This window comes from Mustela nivalis (genome assembly GCF_964662115.1).
Source record: "Mustela nivalis genome assembly, chromosome: 2".
Classification (NCBI taxonomy): Eukaryota; Metazoa; Chordata; class Mammalia; order Carnivora; family Mustelidae; genus Mustela; species Mustela nivalis.
Genome location: NC_139021.1, coordinates 73,723,993 through 73,740,478, shown reverse-complemented (window position 1 = coordinate 73,740,478; position 16,486 = coordinate 73,723,993). Strand labels below are relative to the sequence as shown.

General features: G+C 36.4%; 1 protein-coding gene across 4 annotated transcripts in view; it reads left to right on the top strand.

Annotated features, from left to right (window-relative positions):
- Positions 1-16,486, top strand: part of DNAJC5B (DnaJ heat shock protein family (Hsp40) member C5 beta) — a 97,101-nt gene that overhangs the window by 28,549 nt on the left and 52,066 nt on the right. For all 4 annotated transcript variants that reach the window (XM_082719163.1, XM_082719162.1, XM_082719164.1 and 1 more), the window contains exons 2-3: positions 5,698-5,817; positions 12,610-12,737. In XM_082719163.1, the coding sequence (XP_082575289.1) occupies positions 12,619-12,737 (119 nt within the window). In that variant the 5' untranslated portion in view covers positions 5,698-5,817; positions 12,610-12,618. The remainder of the gene's footprint in view (positions 1-5,697; positions 5,818-12,609; positions 12,738-16,486) is intronic.

The following is a 16,486-nucleotide window of genomic DNA, read 5'->3' as shown; positions in this document are numbered from 1 at the left end:
TGGCAAGATTTCATTTCTTTTGATGGCTGCATAGTATTCCATTGTATATATATATACCACTTCTTCTTTATCCATTCATCTGTTGATGGACATCTTGGTTCTTTCCTTAGTTTGACTATTGTGGAGATTGCTGCTATAAACATTCAGGTGCACATGCCCTTTTGGATCACTACATTTGTATCTTTAGGGTAAATACCCAGTAGTGCAATTGCTGGGTCATAGGGCAGTTCTATTTTCAACTTTTTGAGGAAACTCCATGCTGTTTTCCAGAGTGGTTGCACCAGCTTGCATTCCTGGGTAAGGCTTCTCTTGAAAGGGGGCTTCATTAGAGTTAAGATAAAGCTATATGTTAGATCAGTACTGTTATTAAACTACCACTTAAATGCCAAACAAATAGGGATGAAAACTATATTGCTTTCCACGTACTGTTTTCATAGGCAGTTTAGCTACATTCAGACGACAATTTGCAGAACAATCCCTTTGTACTGGAAACTGTCGTGAAGGTCTTTTGCCTTGCGCGAAAGTTTTTGCCTTCTACGGTTTTCTTAGTAGCTCATTAACATAAGGAATACCTTGGGCTACTGCAAACAGAGAAAAACTATTGGTAAAAACAAGGATCAAGGGTCGGATTACAGACATTTTGTCAAAGAAACACTTCTGTTGGATGGGAAACCTTCTTGATTATTACAGCAATGGCTTACTGTAAGTAAGTGACAAGGTGTTTAAGCTTCACACCTGTGAAATATGTACTGCGTTTCCTGATCAAGGGACAAGTCTTGGTCAATTCTTTTTTTTTTCCCCCAGTAACACAGGTCTCAGACTCAGAGCTTACTTAACTAGATACTGTTCTTGACCCCAAACTACAAGGTAGACCTCATGAATGAATGTGCTTGTGGTAATTCCTTGTTTGTCATTATTTCAACAATTTTTTTTTCTTGAACTTTCTCACATACACTATCTGGCTCAGTCACAGGTTAATAAGCAAGGGACTATCGCAGGCAGCAGTCCCCTGCAATTAGGCGGTAAGCTTCTGAAGCAAAACTCTGAAGTGTGAGCTTAGACTAGGGAACGGCCAGCCAGTTTCAAAACCTGGGTCTGCTGCTTACTGGTTGGCGACCTTGAGCAATTCATTTAACCTCTCCTCTCTAAAATAATTTTACACTCCTCCTCTATAAAATAAGAATGTGAAAAAACCACCTTATACTTTTGTAGGATTTCAATGAGCTAATCTAGTTAACATGTGTTAGTTACTATCATCATGATGTCATCATCATCATCACCACCTCTGAGCCTCACAATTTCCACTGTAGTGCTCTGCACAGTGTGATAACAGGGGAGCAATTTCCCCTTGCGGTGCAACCGACTCTACCTACTAAGGAATTATGAGATTTCAGATGAAATCTACCAGGAATGCCCATTCAAATTCTTGGAGACTTTCAGATTACTCTGCTCTTATTTTAGAGGGTAGGAAGAGTGCTCGCTTCGGCAGCACATATACTAAAATTAGAGGGTAGGAAGAGAGTAACTTTTTAACAGTTGCCTAAATACCAACCCGAGAAGACAATCATTAGATCTTTGTTTATAAAAATTCCTGGTGTAATCTTGGCACGCCGTAGCAGACTTTGATTAAAGGTCTGAGAAATAGAAAGGTTCCTATTTCATTTTACAGAGAAGACACAGGCTTATAATGACTTATAGTCTAAGAAACAGGAATGTTATTTTTGGATAGTCTTTCCTAAGTTAAATTAGGCAAAGTCAAATTCTATTTTGTGTTTAATAACACAGATGCAATTATCTTTAGTAAATGTTTTCTTAGGAAACCCAAGTAGTGAAAAATTCCTCCAGAGAGCTGCTTGGCTGGCAGACATTTTCTATGTTACTTAAGCGAGACATCTCTGTCCATGAGATCTAGTGAATAAAAGAAGTGATGAACAGTGGCTCTCAACCTGCTCAGCTCTTTTGAACCACCTGGAATCCTAAAAATGCCTGAGCCTCGCCCCACCCTGAGATTTTACTTCAGGATAGCTCAGAGATTTTGCTTTGGGATAATCTAGTAGGGCCTGGGCAACAGAATTCTTAAAAATCTTTCTGAGCAATTCTAGAAAGAGTTCCTCTTTTCTTTGTCTTTAGCCTTCTATGATTCTATAGTCTCACACTTTCTATGTACGTATAGATTTAGCACATTAAAATACCATCCCTTTGTAACTTCTCTTTAAAAGGGACATTTTTTAACTTTGGAAAAATATGAAACATGATAGGAATTAAATAATATGTTCTTCTAGACCATATTTAAAAATCTGATTTTACAGAGAAATGCCATGATTGCTCTGTCTGGGATGTCACTGGTGTGGTAGCCAATAGCCTCTTCATTTTACACAAGAAAGCACCTGCTTTTTTTTCCTTTCTAAATTCACTTAACAGAAGGAAGCTCTTGCCCAAAAGACTCTTCCCTTTGAAATTTACAGAAGGATAACCCAAACTCCATACATTGTAATACTAACACAATGTAGAGAGGTTGTAAAAATAGTAACAATGCTGCTAATATTGCCTCTGTTCATCCTGTTAGGCTGTTTTGAATAGGATTTGTGGGGGACTACATGCTCTTCCATATTGTATGTTCAAAGATGAGTGATAGCTGCACCTGCCAAGATATGAAATTTAAATGAAACTGTTTACTCTGATTTTCATGATTGATAGACTATTTTGGTTGAATATCCAAATTCCTCTTATACATGCTGCAGCTTCTGTGCTGCAGTACTAGTCATTTCTTATAATAAGCCTAACTCTATGCAGCAACAGAGAGAGGAGCATAAAAGGTCCCTAGGAGCACCTAAGGGAATGGCAAAGACCTCATAAACAGAAAACAGAGAAAACTGGCATGTAAACTACTCCCTCCCCACCATATATGGTTCTCTCTCCAATTTTCTATCTCCCAGAGAGAGCAACTTTTGCTCAGTCTTGGAATATCTCCTAAGCTCTCCTCTTTAAACTTGAATGATTCAATTGGCAATGCTTTTACAGTACACTTAGTGCATTTCGTATTGAGGAATTATTTGTGTGCTTGCCATTATTTCTTTCCTTTTACAAATATCACTTGAAATACACGGCTTCTCGAAAGTCTCACCTAGTTAAGTGGAATATGATCTCATCAATCTCTGGTTCTATCTTTAAATGATATACGAGAAGCCATATATGCATAGGCATGTGCTGAAATCCTATGTATGAGAGCATAGTCTGCATATTTCTTTTATTTCTCCAATTTAAGCACCATGGGACAGGTATGTTCAATGGAATGTACTCTTCCAACTGCTCAGAATATGTTTTGCTTCTACCAGCAACCCCTTCCTCTAGCTCTTTTCAGAGCTCTGCTTGTTTGTGTGTGTGTGTGTGTGTGTGTGTTTTAAAGATTTTATTTATTTATTTATTGACAGAGACAGAAATCCCAAGTAGGCAGAGAGGCAGGCAGAGAGAGGAGGAAGCAGGCTCCCTGCCGAGCAGAGAGCGCAATGCGGGGTTCGATCCCAGGACCCTGGGATCATGACCTGAGCGGAAAGCAGAGGCTTTAACCGACTGAGCCACCCAGGCGCCCCTCTGCTTTGTTATTTTTGTTCAGGGAAGCTTTCTTTACTCTGTTACACTGTTGTACATGGTCTTGGAACACCTCTCCTAAGCTTCATTTATATATTTAACTGAGTGATCGTTTGATTAATACCTGCCTTTCTTTTTTTTTTTTTTTTTTTTTTTTTTTTTTAATACCTGCCTTTCTTGGTAGACTGGAACTCTGACCACAAACTGAAAGTTTACATTTGATTTTGTTTACCAGTATATTTCTAGCCTTGAGCCCAGTGCCCCGACCTAGTAGGTGACTAATAGCTGAATGACTAGATGAATAAGAAGCTGTGTGTTTTCTCTTTGAGACACAGATACACTTCTACTTCACATAGAAGTATTGCAATACTTAGACAATTTTCAAACTCATGGCTTATGCAACACATTTAAAGATTAAAAAGTAATGATTAAGATTTAAGAAGTGGTTCATTATATAAAAATAATGAATGTTCCTAAAAATATTAAACTGAATTTGAAGCATAAGCTATAATTTTTTAAAAAGTCAGCCATAATTTCATATTATTATAGCAGCTTTTTCATTTCATCAAAGGATGTTGTCTTTAAGCTGATACTATTTTCGTTCTAAATGTTTTTAGCTCTCCTCCCCCACCTACTTCTCTGCATGATGATAGGTTGCTTGTTAAACTCTGGCTAGAAATCAGGATTTATGAGATGCAGCTTTTTATTCCTATGTATCTAAAACAAAAACAAAAACAAAAACAAAAACAAAAACAAACAAACAAAAAACCCCAATGCTATCTAGAGACAAAACTGCTCCAAAATGTTCACATAAAATAACCTACGTTTGCTACCTGTTGTGCTAAGCAGCATAACTTAAATTCTGCCTTCAGCCTCAGGAACCAGATCCCATTGTGCCAAATTCAGAGTAACATCTATCTCATTTGATTTAAGACATTTTCAGTTATAGAATCTTACTCAAAATCATAAGAATTGTCCTTTCATGTGACTTTCTGTTGTATATAAAAGTTAGGACATTGTTTTAACAAGAGGTTCCTTCATTCTTAAAATCACTGCGTTTATCCCTAGGACTCGGTGCCTCTTGACCAAGATTCAAGTAAAATGTTTAGATATGAAAATTAATTACCGATTAATGATTAATGTAATGAGCAAATAAACTCTCCTCTTTATTAATGTTACATGGTCTTTCCAGTATTTTTCTAATTGTTGAAGTATAGTTGTCATACAATGCTATATTAATTTCAGATGTACAACACAATGAATTAACAATTACATACATTATGAAGTGATCATAATGGTAAGTGTAGTTACTATCTGTCACCATACGATGTTATTGCAGTATTATTGACTGTATTTCCTATGCTATAATTTTCATACTGTGGCTTATTTTACATTTGGAAGTTTGTACCCATTAATTCCCTTTCCCTGTTTCACTGAACTCTCCACCCCTTTAACAACCATCAGTTTGTTCTTTGTATTTATGAATCTGTTTCTGGTTTAGTTTTGTTTTTAAGATTCCACATATAAGTGATATCATACGGTATTTGTCTTTCTCCAACTTATTCTAGGTAACATAATACCCTTTAGGTCCACCTACATAGTCACGAATGGCAAAATTTTGTTACCTTTTTATGGCTAATATTCCATTCAGATCTTCTTTGTCCATTCATCTCCTGGTGAATACTTAGGTTGCTTCCACATCTTAGTAGTTGTAAAGAATGCTGCAGTAAGCATGGGATGCATCTTTTTGAATCAGTATTTTTGTTTTCTTTGAGTAAATACCAAGAAGTAGAATAATTGGATTGTATTTCTATTTTTAAATTTTTGAGGAAACTCTGTACTGTTTTCCATAATGACTGCATCAATTTACATTCCCACCAACAGTTCCCTACCTTCTACATCCTCATCAACACTTTTTATTCCTGCATATTTTCTTAATCAGCTATTCTGATAGAAACCTGGAGGCAGTTCCATGGTAGCATTTGGTTGATCCAAGCACCAGCTGACTCATGATCAACAGTTAATGTAACATTTGGTATCACCTGGTACCTTGTAATGGCAACCTTTACTGTCATGCATGTTTTATTCTCCCTTTGTTATGTTTTCCAGAGGGATAACGAATTGGCTGATAGAGTAACAAATGAAAAGTAATCTGACTCCACTGACCTGCTTCACTCTGGATGAGAACAATGGAAAGGAGTAGCCTTTTGCTTTGAAACAGTGGAACAGGTACAGAATTACTCCTTTCTTTGTTGCCTCTCTTTATTTCTTTGCACATCTATTTCCAGACCAGTTAAAAACAGCAAGTTGCTCCTGTTTTGAGAACACTGAATCGGAGTTATAGGAACAGGTACTGTGGGTTATTTGTAACATTTCCAAGTTTTCCCATCTTCAAGTTGCTATTTCTCTAAGTGCCAATGCAATTAAGAGATAATTATTTTTCTATATTAAGTAGTTATGCTAGGGAGAATTATTGCTTTTGAACATAAGATTAGCATTTTGGATGTGTGCTTAGCTTTAAGATACAATGTTATTTGAATAAGGAAGTTTTGCTTCACTAAGTAGATTTCCATGGAGGAATCACAGAAGGAATAATAAAATGGTAAAGCATGTTGGTTTCCCCAGTGACAGCCACTGGAAGTGTTTTTGCTTTGTTTGATGATCTAATTTCCCTTGCCCACATTCATTTTCTGAGTCTTGAAGAAAACCTTTCAAGAAAGGTATAGTTAGATTTTTTTCCATTTTTGAGAATTCACATAATGGATATAGGTGAAAAAAAATTTTTTTTTTTTTGCTTTGAAAGGAACATTTTATGTCAACACGAAGAATTTATTTATTTTTTTTTTTTTTAAAGATTTTATTTATTTATTTGACAGAGAGAAATCACAAGCAGACGGAGAGGCAGGTAGAGAGAGAGGAAGGGAAGCAGGCTCCCTGCTGAGCAGAGAGCCCGATGCGGGACTTGATCCCAGGACCCTGAGATCATGACCTGAGCCGAAGGCAGTGGCTTAACCCACTGAGCCACCCAGGCGCCCAACACGAAGAATTTAAAACAGCATTTGTAAGACTCCTGGATTTAGAATCTTTAAAATCAGTGTTTATTTTGAATTGGATGCCAATCATCATTGGACTACTAAATTTTCTTTTGATTATATCTCTTATCAAAAGACAGGTGAGCTGTAGGTGTTTTAGTAGCAACCATATAGTTGTCAGTGCTTTAAGAAATTATGATGTTAATGGCATTGTAATGTACCAAAAAAGTAATTTAAGTTCAGAAGATTAAGTATCATGTACTGGATGATTAAAATTAAATTACTTAAAATTTTGCATGACAACATTTTTTCTTCATTGGATGGCTTATATAGATGAGGGACTATGAATAAATAATAAAGACTTGAATTTTACATAGGAATATTATAATTCAAAAGTCTACAGAAAAAGTATTCATAAAAATTATATTTTATATAAGGAATTAAAGAAGAATATGGCTTCATTATTTAGTATTTAGTTTAAGGTTATTTAAGGAGAGGTTTTACAAGACATTTTAACTATTACTCTGTAATTAGTATGTTCTTAGGGCACATATCTATTTTTATATATTAAAATGACTGAAAGTTTCAATGTATTACACCATTGAATTTGAAACTAAATGTCATCTACATCAATAATGTATGAAGAGTCTGGTTTCTATATCAGTAAGGAGACAGAAAAGGAAGCACGTCATTGCTGTTTGATGTATAGAGAGCAGTTCTACAGTTTTTTGGTCCCTCTATATTTCTCTCTGTAGAATTAGCCAACAACTAACCACATGGACCAACTATTGACCAACTGTCTTTATCTTATGTTCCAATGGTGATATAAAAGGGCTCTTTTTAAAAAATATCTTAACAGACTTTATCTGTTTGAAAGGAAATCTTTTGGGAATAGAGCAAAGTAGATGAAACATAGTAATTTCCAAATTCTTTATAACAACTCACTCTACAAATTGTTCAATCCGCACCAAAAAACAAATCAGCTACTGGATTTTTTTTTTTTCAGTAGGAATGGATTACAGTATGATTGGATTTCTGAAAGAGGGAATTTGAAAAAATACATAAACCAAAGTAATACCAAGTTACCTACCATGTTTTCCTGGGTGTGAGTTTCTACATGTGAAACTATTTGAGAGATGGAATCTGCCTTCCTTTTTTCTATCAGGAAGAGGAATGTATAGAGGGATAGCCATGGGGTAAGAATCGATAAATCCTAAAAAAGTCCCAGTCACAACGTGAGAATATCCTCCCTTCTCTTTCAGACCCTAAGCCCAGAAATCCTCTTTCCTTTTCAGTTATACAAATAAATGATCAAGAGAGTCACTGGTTACACATCAATGTAGATCCAATATTAGGCTTAGATACAAGGGCTGTAATAGAAATTTGTGCCAATTTCTTCAGAAATAAGTGGTTGTATTATTATCAGCCTAAATTTCATCTTTTCTGTGATGTTCTCCCTAACTTTTCCATTCAAGTGAACCAGTCAGTTTTGATTTAATTACCCAACAGACATTTATCACACACCTAATACATCCCAGACACAATGTTGGGCCTCTGGGGGCACAAAGCAGAATCCCTGCCCTCCAGAAAATTCCTTCTTGTTCTATCCTCAGTACTTGTTTAACCTCTAAACACTAGTTTCCTTATTAGCTTACAGTTTTGTATTTCATATTAGTCTGAAATCTCCTAAAAGACTTGGCCTGAATTGCAGGACTTGAATAAATAATTGAATTTTCTGCTGTGGGGTATTACCATAATCTGTTTAACAGATGATCTTCAGTAAGTATAAATCCTTTTCCTGGATTAGTGACAAGATCCAAGTAGGAAGGAATCCAAACTGGTCATGGGGCATGATGCTCACAATTGTGGAGATTGTGCATGTCTGTGTCTTGTTAAGATTAATTTCAGGACATCTGTTGATTAATGGGAGCCATGATATCTCTTATTTCATGAAATAGATGAAGAGTGAATACATTTTTTCCCTCAAATCCAAATTGTTTCTTTGGAATGCTGAATATAGACATAAATAGATAAAGCAAAGATAACTACTTGTCATACTTTCATTTCTTCTTAGTTCTCCTAATAGCTATCCATAAACTTTTGCTGTGAAAGTGTTTTTTTTAATTTTTTACATTCATTTATTTATTTATTTTCATTTTTTAAATTAACATATAATGTATTATTTATCAGTGGTACAGGTCTGTGAATCATCAGTTTTAGTTAATTCACAGCACTTACCATAGCACATACCCTCCCCAATGTCCATCACCCAGCCACCCTGTCCCTCCCGCCCACCCCCCAGCAACCCTCAGTTTGTTTCCTGAAATTAAGAATCTCTTATGGTTTGTATCCCTCCCCGGTCCCATCTTGTTTCATTTTTTTCCCTCCTTACCTCCCACAATCCTCTGCTATGCCTCTCAAATTCCTCATATCAGAGAGATCATATGATAATTGTCTTGCTATGAAAGGGTCTTAACCCAGATTTATCACTGCTCCTTTTATCTGTACTAGTAATGTCTAAACAATACATCTGAATGAATCTGTTTGAATATCTTAGTATATGTTGTTATTTCCCCAAAGTATTCATTTCCAAGTACCAGGAAGCCACATTCAACTTAAAGGATGAGTAGACGCAGTAATTTAAGATTAGCCTGGCTTGGAAGTCCATGGGGAACCACTGGTGGTGTTTAATTGAGAGAGTACATGACAGTTAGGAGTTTGGGTTAACAGTGAACAAAACCTAGCTAAAATATGCTGAAAAGAAAAAAAAATGTGTGTAAATTTGTGTATGGAGAGGAATTTTATTGGTTAAATCCAAGGAAAAGTTGATTGGCAAGCTGTAGGAGGGGAAGAGTTGTGCACTCTGAAGTGCACTCTGAAACAACTGGAACCAGAAGACTGAACTCTACTGGGTCTCTCTCTCCATCTTTCAGCCATGACCTACCTTCTGCGGATCAGTTTGAATCTCTCATTTCAGGCCAGCCAGTAATACCTAAATTTTACATTTTACTGGTTTTACCATCTGCAAGAACTTCCTATATATTAAAAAAATGCTAGGGAAGAACTTCTATTGATCTGCCTTGGTACCTACTCTCTTTCTCCTCAACTGAGATCAGGTAAGACTGAAGTAGGTGTCAGGAAGGGCATATGTTGCAGTGGGAATCTGAGCATCGCCCAGTAAAAGGAGATCTAATAGACTAATAGTAAAGTTATCTGCTACAATGATCTATGGCCCAAATTTCCCAAAAGGCATTTGTTAAGCTGGCTTATATAACCCCTAAGTTCCTATCTTAAAGTCCAAAATTTGAATTATTACGTTGATATTGTCTTAGTTTGTGACTCTGGGGATCCTGTGGCCCTAATCCTTGTCCACAAAGCCACACAGAAATACCTATCTTCCAAATCCCACTCATTTGTGGCATTTAGTATTACTTGTGAGAGACCAGCTGGTTGCCTCGATTCCTGGGAACCTGGGTGAATGTATGGTGGAGAGCATCAGTATCTCGACCATTTCTTTGTATGGTGGTAGTAGGACAGAGGGAACAGGGAAGGAAGTAGAGAGGGTGTCAGACATTTGGGTACTTCCTCCTTCAATTGTGAATAATCAACTGGGCTGTGATTCTAAGGGCTGACCTGTAGGACTGAAACACAGAGATGAATGACATACCCCAAGCCTTGAAATGCTTACTCCCTAGGGAAGTTGTGATGGGTAGGCAAGAAATGTAAGAGCAGTAATGAAAGTAAGTGCACAATTTACTGAATGGCTGCTGGTCAGTATGGACATTAGACTTCGTTCAGTGGCACGCAAAATCAGATTCCTTCTCCTCTTATCCTTGTGTGAACCAGGAACTTGGGACTGGGGTCCTTCTGGCCTCCATGGACACTAGTTTCACAAGAAGCTGATTGAGGAAGGGATGGTGCAGCCACGCCACAAAATAAGCCCTCGTCCTTGGTGCCTTTAGGCAAGATTTTTGCCCACGTCTGACTTTTTTCAGTATTCTTCAAAGCTCACAAAAGTATTTTGGAATTCCTCATATTGTTGTTCATTGAATTAAAGAATTCAATTTAAGACCACAAACACTCACGGTAGAACACTGGGGCCTCAGGGACCCCTAAGGCCACCCTGACCCACTAGTTGACATCTAGGGTCTCTGCTCTTGCATATGTTGGTTTGGTTGGTCATTAGTCTGGTGAGAACAGAGTTGGGAGGTCAGCTCCATTCAACCCCATCCACCACTGGGATGTCCAGTTCAGCTGTTGTCACTGTTGTCACCAGGGATTTCCTTTGTTGGACGTGAGTGTCTCCACAGTCCTAAGACAATCTCCTGAGTCCTGGCATATTCATTCATTCATCCTTATAGCACTGGCTGTACAAGGCTCAAAGCTAATAAATGCACTGTGATTTTCAAGGAACTTCCAGCCCTTGTAATCTAAGGACTTTGATATCTAAGTAAATTATTTTCCCTTGTTTTGTATTTGTGGCAAAATTTAACATTTACTCTTTGAACTATTTTTAAGGGTACAATTCAGTGATACCAAGTACAATCACAATGCTTTCTAATCATCACCACTATTTCTAGATTTTTTTCATCATCCAAAACAGAAACTCGGTGCCCATTAAATAATAATTCATCATTCCCCATGCCCCACAGTCCTTGATAACCTCTACTCTACTTTTTGTCTTGACAATTTATTTATTCAAGGCATCTCATGTAAGAGGAATTATATAATATTTGTCCTTTTGTGACTAGTTTATTTCACTTAGCATAATATTAAGGTTCATCTATACCTTAGCATGTATCAAAATTCCATTTCTTTTTATGGCTGAATAATATTTCATTGTCTGTACATACCACATTTTCTTTCATCTGTTCATGGACATTTGGGTTGTTTCTACATTTTGGCTGTTATAAATAATGGTGAACATTGGTGTATGATCACTGGTGTATGTTTTCTCTTCTTTAATATATGAATATGTTTAATTCTTATAACAGCCTCAGGATTCTAGGCACATTTCAATCTCTAATTCACAGATAGGGAAGGTCATTCCGCTGGTCATGGCAAGGCCAATATTCTGAAAAACTTGACTACGGTGCAGTCTCTGAATTACATATGGTGCTGCCTTTAATAAAAAATAATTATCTTATTCTTTGAACCCGTTATGTCCTGCATATATTATATACATTATTTCTAAATCCCTAAGATATCATTGTGACGTGGGTTTTATTATCCTTTTATTATAAATGAAGCCCTTAAGCCTTAGAGAGAGGTTTAGTGGTGGATGCGGGAATGCCCCTAGGTATCCTTGCTTATCTTTGCTGCCCTAGAGCCAGAGCATGGAAGGCAGATTTTTTCTGGGTCTTAGGGGTAGCACCATTCCTTCTGGATAGACCATAGGGAAATGATTAATCTCAGGTGCAAGACCCATGAGCACTGTGGGGGATTCTGACATCCTATAGGTGTAGATGAGAAGTTCTATCCTGGCTCCCAGATGATTTTTTCCCTCTGATACTTCAAAAAGTTTTCTTTATTTTTTAAAATTTCTTTTTAAAACTCTTGCTCTAACAATGGCAAGGCCAATAGAATCAAAGTAAAATGGGAGATTATTTCCACTGCTAGCTAAATTTGGAAAATATACAAAAAAAGCTGTTCAAATTCTGGCAGAAAAGAATTGACATAGGCTGACCAGTGAGGATTTATTTCCAACAATTCTGAATTAGCTGGGTATTTAGATAACATTTCACTTCTATTTAACCATGTGGACAAAGCCATATTCCATTTACATGACTGCCTGTAGCCTTTTACAACCTGACTTGAAGCTCTTCTTTTGGCTCTCCGAACCCTTTTCTCCTCTCCTTGTGTGGCTGGCACACAAATGTACTTTAGATTGTCATTTTGCAAAAGGTTAGAGATAGACTGTCTTTCTCTTTAGATAGTGGGACCCAGTATGCATAACCTTCATGGCTATTTCCCCTTTTCACTTTCACAGCTTGAGAAAATGGCATGTAACATACCTAACCAAAGACAGAGGACTTTGTCTACATCTGGAGAAGCTCTATATGAAATTCTTGGTCTGCATAAGGGAGCATCAAATGAAGAAATTAAGAAAACCTACAGGTACAGAGAAAGTTCAATGATGACATCATTCTACTACTAGCAATAGTTATTTTGTGATAGGCAAATTGTGATAGGCCCCCAATTAAAGACAAAAGCTTCTTGCAAGACCAAGTAATTGGAATCTTGAACCTCATGTCCCCTGTTTTACAATATAGACTGTTAGAAATAGACAAGTATGAAACTCACTTTTTGGGCCTTATAAAAAGGAAGCTTGTGTTCTAGGCCTTCAGTGTGAGAGAAAGACAGAGATCACTGAGAATGACCAGGAGTTTTGATTTAACTTAAATGATATAGCATCATGGAATCTGGTAGAGGGATTTTAAAAGTGGGGGGTGGATTGTCACAATTGTCATATTTTATGCTATGCTTTTTAAGTCTTCAATTTTAATTTTTCATATCTGATCTAGTTCAGAGTTAATTGGGAAAAACTCAAATATATTTTTCTTTAGAACTCCAAGAAATTAAAAAAGTATTGAGCAGGAAATACTGTATAAAATTTGAAATTGCTCAAAAAGAAGACAATAACATTTATTCATAATAATATCTCTATCAGTAATTATTGATATTTTGTTTTCTTCTAGTCTTTTTTTCTGTCAAGACATTTAAAAATCAAATTGGATTTGTCCATACCCCTTATTTTTTAACAAGGTTCTATCATGTAAATATCTTGGTATTATTAAATACTGAATTTTTTAATGAAGCTTATAGTCATCCTGTAGTATCATCACTTTGAGCTATTTTTTTAAGTTTAAGTTCTTTTAATTTCCTTCTATACTTGATACTCCTACATGCAAATCATGATGCATATTTCCAAATATTTCATTATTTTCTTTTTAAAGATTAAAGATTATTTATTTATTGAATAAATTATAGCATGCAAGTAGGAGTGGGGAGGAGATGCTGAGGGAAAAGGAGAGTGGGAATCCTAAGCAGACTCCCTGTTACCACAGAACCCCCTACAGGGCTCTATCTCACAATCCTGAGATCATGACCTAAGCCAAAATGAAAAGTTGGACATTCAATCGACTGATCCACTCAGATCCCCCTTATTTCCTTATCAAGGAATAAAGGTGTGCCTTTAGAGGAAAAATTAAATCAAAATATAAATGAAAGTTTCAGATTTTAATTGGTTACTTCTTGATTTGACCTTGAACTTGGTTTTTTAAAACTTAGAGAGTATATATTTTTTGACATATGGGAGTTTAGAATTATGAAGACAAATTTGCTAGTAATTTTCTTTGTGGATTTTATCTGTGATGTTTAAAAAGCTACTCTTCATTATAATATAAAAATATTAACCCATGTCTTCTTTCAGTACATTTATAATTTATTTTCACATTAAATCTTTGATCCATTTGGAGTTTATTATGACATATGATACGAAGGTGAGAGCCTAGATTTGTTTTTTCCCAAATCACTAGCCCACAAATATTTATTTAGTTCTCCATTTCTATGTACGAATGGGAAATTCTTTGACTTTGGATTGTAACCCTCACCATGTGGTAAACCGTGGGACCTGAAATGCCTTTAAGAAGCATGTGAAGAATAAATGACAGAGGTGAAAATTGCCATTTGGACCCAAACAGTTCTGTGAAAATGGTCAAGGAGCTTGATCCAAAGTCACTATCAATCTTCTAGTTTATGTTTCACTTAAGATACTGGGTACAGAAAGTCTTTGCCATTTCATTGCTCCCCAGAGTTATTTACAAGTGTACCTGGGAGCTGTTCAACCTCCTGTGGATAGATACCCTTGGCTGAAAGTTATTAGACTTGTCTTTTGAGGCTTCAGGCTGAGACACCATGCTGGAAGTGGGGTTTGGAATCAAAGTAATTACACCGCAAGCTTATTACCTATAAAGATGCTCCCCCAAATGAGAAAAAGAGTGATATCTAACTACCTTGTAAGCCTTAAAACCCACTTTACTTTACAAATGTGACTTTTAATTGCCTCAATTAATTTTGTAAGCTAAAATTTCAGGTCATATCCTAATTAAGGCACTAATTATGCTGAGTTGTTTGCAAGTTTAATAATTACAACCTAAAATCTTTTCATGTAATCAGTGTCCTGCTATTAATTTTGTTTTAATGTCATACAAATATCATTTTTCCAGCTGATTAGGGTGCTAGTATGCTGCCAAAAGCATCTACTTCTATCTAAATTACACATTTGTATTCTGCAAGTTATTATTCAAAATGTATGAGCAGGCTGAAAACCCACTGAGAACATTATTCTTATATTCAGAGATCTTGATCAAAGCAGTCACAATATAGTGAAATTAAAAGTCAGTGAAATTTAATAAAATCACAAACTGTTGAATCCATACTCTGCTTGACCAATGTTGCAATGCTTGGTTGTGCTCTTGAAAGCAAGGCTGAATTAGATTTCTTCTTCTACATTTTATTTTTATTTTTGAACAGATAATATATTCACCTGATTAAAATAAGAACATGCAAACACATATACAAAAAAACTTTCCCTTCTACTTCATATTCCCTAGATTCCCTCCTCAGGAAACGCAATTCTTTGTGTACTATCTAGAGAGATTTTAGGCCTATATAAGCTTATATAGAGATCTTCTGATCTGAGAAAAATGGTGTAGACTTGTTTCTCTCTGCTCCTTCCTGTCAAGCATAACTAAAAGCCTTGGAAATAACACAAGTGACAACTAGAGAAGAATCCTAAAAAGTAGAAACAGGAAGATGAATTAGTTAGGGACCAGAGGACCAAGGGAACAACACAGTGGCAGGGCACGCTCTGATTCTCCATCTAAGAGACTATAACCCAGGCCCAGCCTTTCCTGATACCCAATCTAGCAAGAGAAAGCAGACAGATAGCCTTATTCTTCCTCCAAACTGAGCAGGAGTCCTGGCAACAACTGTAGACAAGCCCAGAAGAAATAGCAAGGAGAACAAACTGAATGTTCCCCAAACAGTAAACTACCAGAGAACTTACCCACCATCTGAGACTCCCTTCTCCTACCCAGGGACTTCACCTGACAGGGGAGATTACCAGGTAGGATTCTTTCACCAGCACCCAGCCCAAAAAGTGTTTTCTGTCTCTGCAGCCTGGAGATTCCCTTTCTCCACATAATGGCACCAAACCACTCAGCCTGGGAAGCTCCTTTCACTTCCTCAACTAGTACCAACAAGTACCAGTGCGGTCTCAGAGGCAGGAGACAAAGAAGACAAACATAGTACCATCAAGGCTCTGAAAATCAAACTGTCATTGGAGCCACCGCCCATAAAAGTAGGCTATGACCTACACGCTAAATCTAAACACTCAATGCCTGTTAAAATAAAAAATTTAAGACCCAGAGTCTCCTAACATAATAGCAAAAATTTCCAGATACAATTAAAATCAGTTATCATACTAAAAAAACAAAACAAAACAAAACAAAAAAAACCCAAGAGAATTGTAATTTGAATGAGAAAAGATAATCCTCAGCGTCTCACACTGAGATGAACCAGACATTAGAATTATCTGACAAGTAACTATCATAAAAAAATTCTACAAACAATTACAAATTCTCTTTAAACAAGTGAAAATAAAATCATCAGAAAATTTCAGCAGAGAAATAGGAATTTTAAAATGGAACCAATGGAAATTAAAGAACTTATAATAAAAATAACTTGAAGAGTTCAGTCGTAGAGTACAGCTAACAGACGACGGAATCAGTGAAGTTGAGGACAGATCCATAGAATTTACCCAATTGGAACAAATGAGAGAAAATAAACTGAAAACAAACAGA